Source organism: Nicotiana sylvestris, chromosome 10 (assembly GCF_000393655.2).
Source record: "Nicotiana sylvestris chromosome 10, ASM39365v2, whole genome shotgun sequence".
In the NCBI taxonomy this organism is placed as follows: Eukaryota; Viridiplantae; Streptophyta; class Magnoliopsida; order Solanales; family Solanaceae; genus Nicotiana; species Nicotiana sylvestris.
This window is the reverse complement of record NC_091066.1, coordinates 114,840,686-114,842,192: the sequence shown is the minus strand read 5'-3', so window position 1 is coordinate 114,842,192 and position 1,507 is coordinate 114,840,686. Positions and strand designations below refer to the sequence as shown.

General features: G+C 42.3%; 1 protein-coding gene across 1 annotated transcript; it reads left to right on the top strand.

The window, feature by feature from the left end:
- The first annotated feature begins 736 nt into the window (after positions 1-736).
- Positions 737-1,147, top strand: LOC138879836 (uncharacterized). Its single transcript, XM_070159474.1, has one exon. The coding sequence runs from the start codon at positions 737-739 to the stop codon at positions 1,145-1,147; it is 411 nt and encodes a 136-aa protein (XP_070015575.1).
- The last annotated feature ends 360 nt before the right edge of the window (positions 1,148-1,507 follow it).

Here is a 1,507-nt window from a genome sequence, read left to right as displayed (position 1 = left end):
CCGAACATCTCAGAATTGTGTTGCAAACACTGCAGGATCACAAGCTATATGCCAAATTTTCTAAGTGTGAATTCTGGTTAAAATCAGTAGCGTTTTTGGGCCATATCATCTCAGGGGAAGGCGTGAAGGTGGACTCTCAGAAAATAGAGGCAGTGAAGAATTGGCTAGACCCACCTTAGTATCCGATATAAGAAGTTTCTTGGGCCTAGCAGGATATTATAGGCATTTTGTAGAGGGATTTTCTTCTATCTCGTCCCCTTTGACTAGATTAACTCAGAAGAAAGTCAAGTTTCAATGGTCGGATACGTGTGAGAAAAGTTTTGAGGAGTTAAAGAAGAGATTGACTTCAGCTCCAGTCTTGACACTACTAGAAGGAAACGAAGGGTTCGTTGTTTATTGTGATGCTTCAGGGGTTGGTCTGGGGTGTGTACTAATGCAGCACGGTAAAGTCATAGCCTACGCGTCGAGACAGCTCAAGGCTCACGAGAAGAATTATCCGACTCATGACCTTGAATTAGCAGTTGTGGTGTTCGCGCTTAAGATTTGGCGCCATTATTTGTATGGGGTACATGTTGACATTTTTACAGATCACAAGAGTCTCCAGTACATCTTCAAGCAAAGAGAATTAAATCTACGTTAGAGAAGGTGGCTCGAATTACTTAAGGATTATGATGTTGATATCCTCTATCATCTGGGGAAAGCAAATGTTGTAGCCGATGCTCTCTGTCGGCGTTCTATGGGGAGCTTAGCTCATGTTGAGGCAGACAAGCGAACTATGATGAAGGAAGTCTACCGCTTAGCAAATCTAGGAGTTCGACTTTTGGACTCCGAAGATGGTGGCGTTGTTCTCCAGAACAGGGCTGAATCCTCCTTAGTAGCCAAAGTAAAAGAAAAACAGTTCAGTGATCCTTACTTATTGCATCTGAAGGAAGGAATTCGCAAACACAAGACTATGGCTTTTGAACAAGGGGGAGATGATGGCACTTTGAGATACAGAGGCAGACTATGCGTTCCAGATGTAAATGGGCTCAGAGAGCGGATTATGTCAGAGTCCAACAATTCCAGGTATTCTATTCACCCAGGTTCCACAAAGATGTATCATGATCTTAAGGAGGTTTATTGGTGGAATGATATGAAAAGAATATAGCAGATTTCGTGGCTAAGTGTCCAAATTGCCAGCAGGTGAAAGTCGAACACCAGAGGCTTGGCGGTTTAACTCAGAATATAGAAATTCCCATTTGGAAATGGGAGATGATAAACATGGACTTCATAACAGGTCTACCTCGCTCATTCCGGAAGCATGATTCGATTTGGGTGATTGTAGACCGACTTACCAAGTCAGCTCACTTCTTGCCAGTGAAGACTATAGATTCGGCCGAGGATTATGCCAAGTTGTTGTTACAACCCATATCCACATATGTTAGTTCATGCCATATACTAGTTAACATAAATCCAAGAAGGAATTATCTTTGAGATGATAAGAAGTCAATCCTATTGGTCTTAAGTG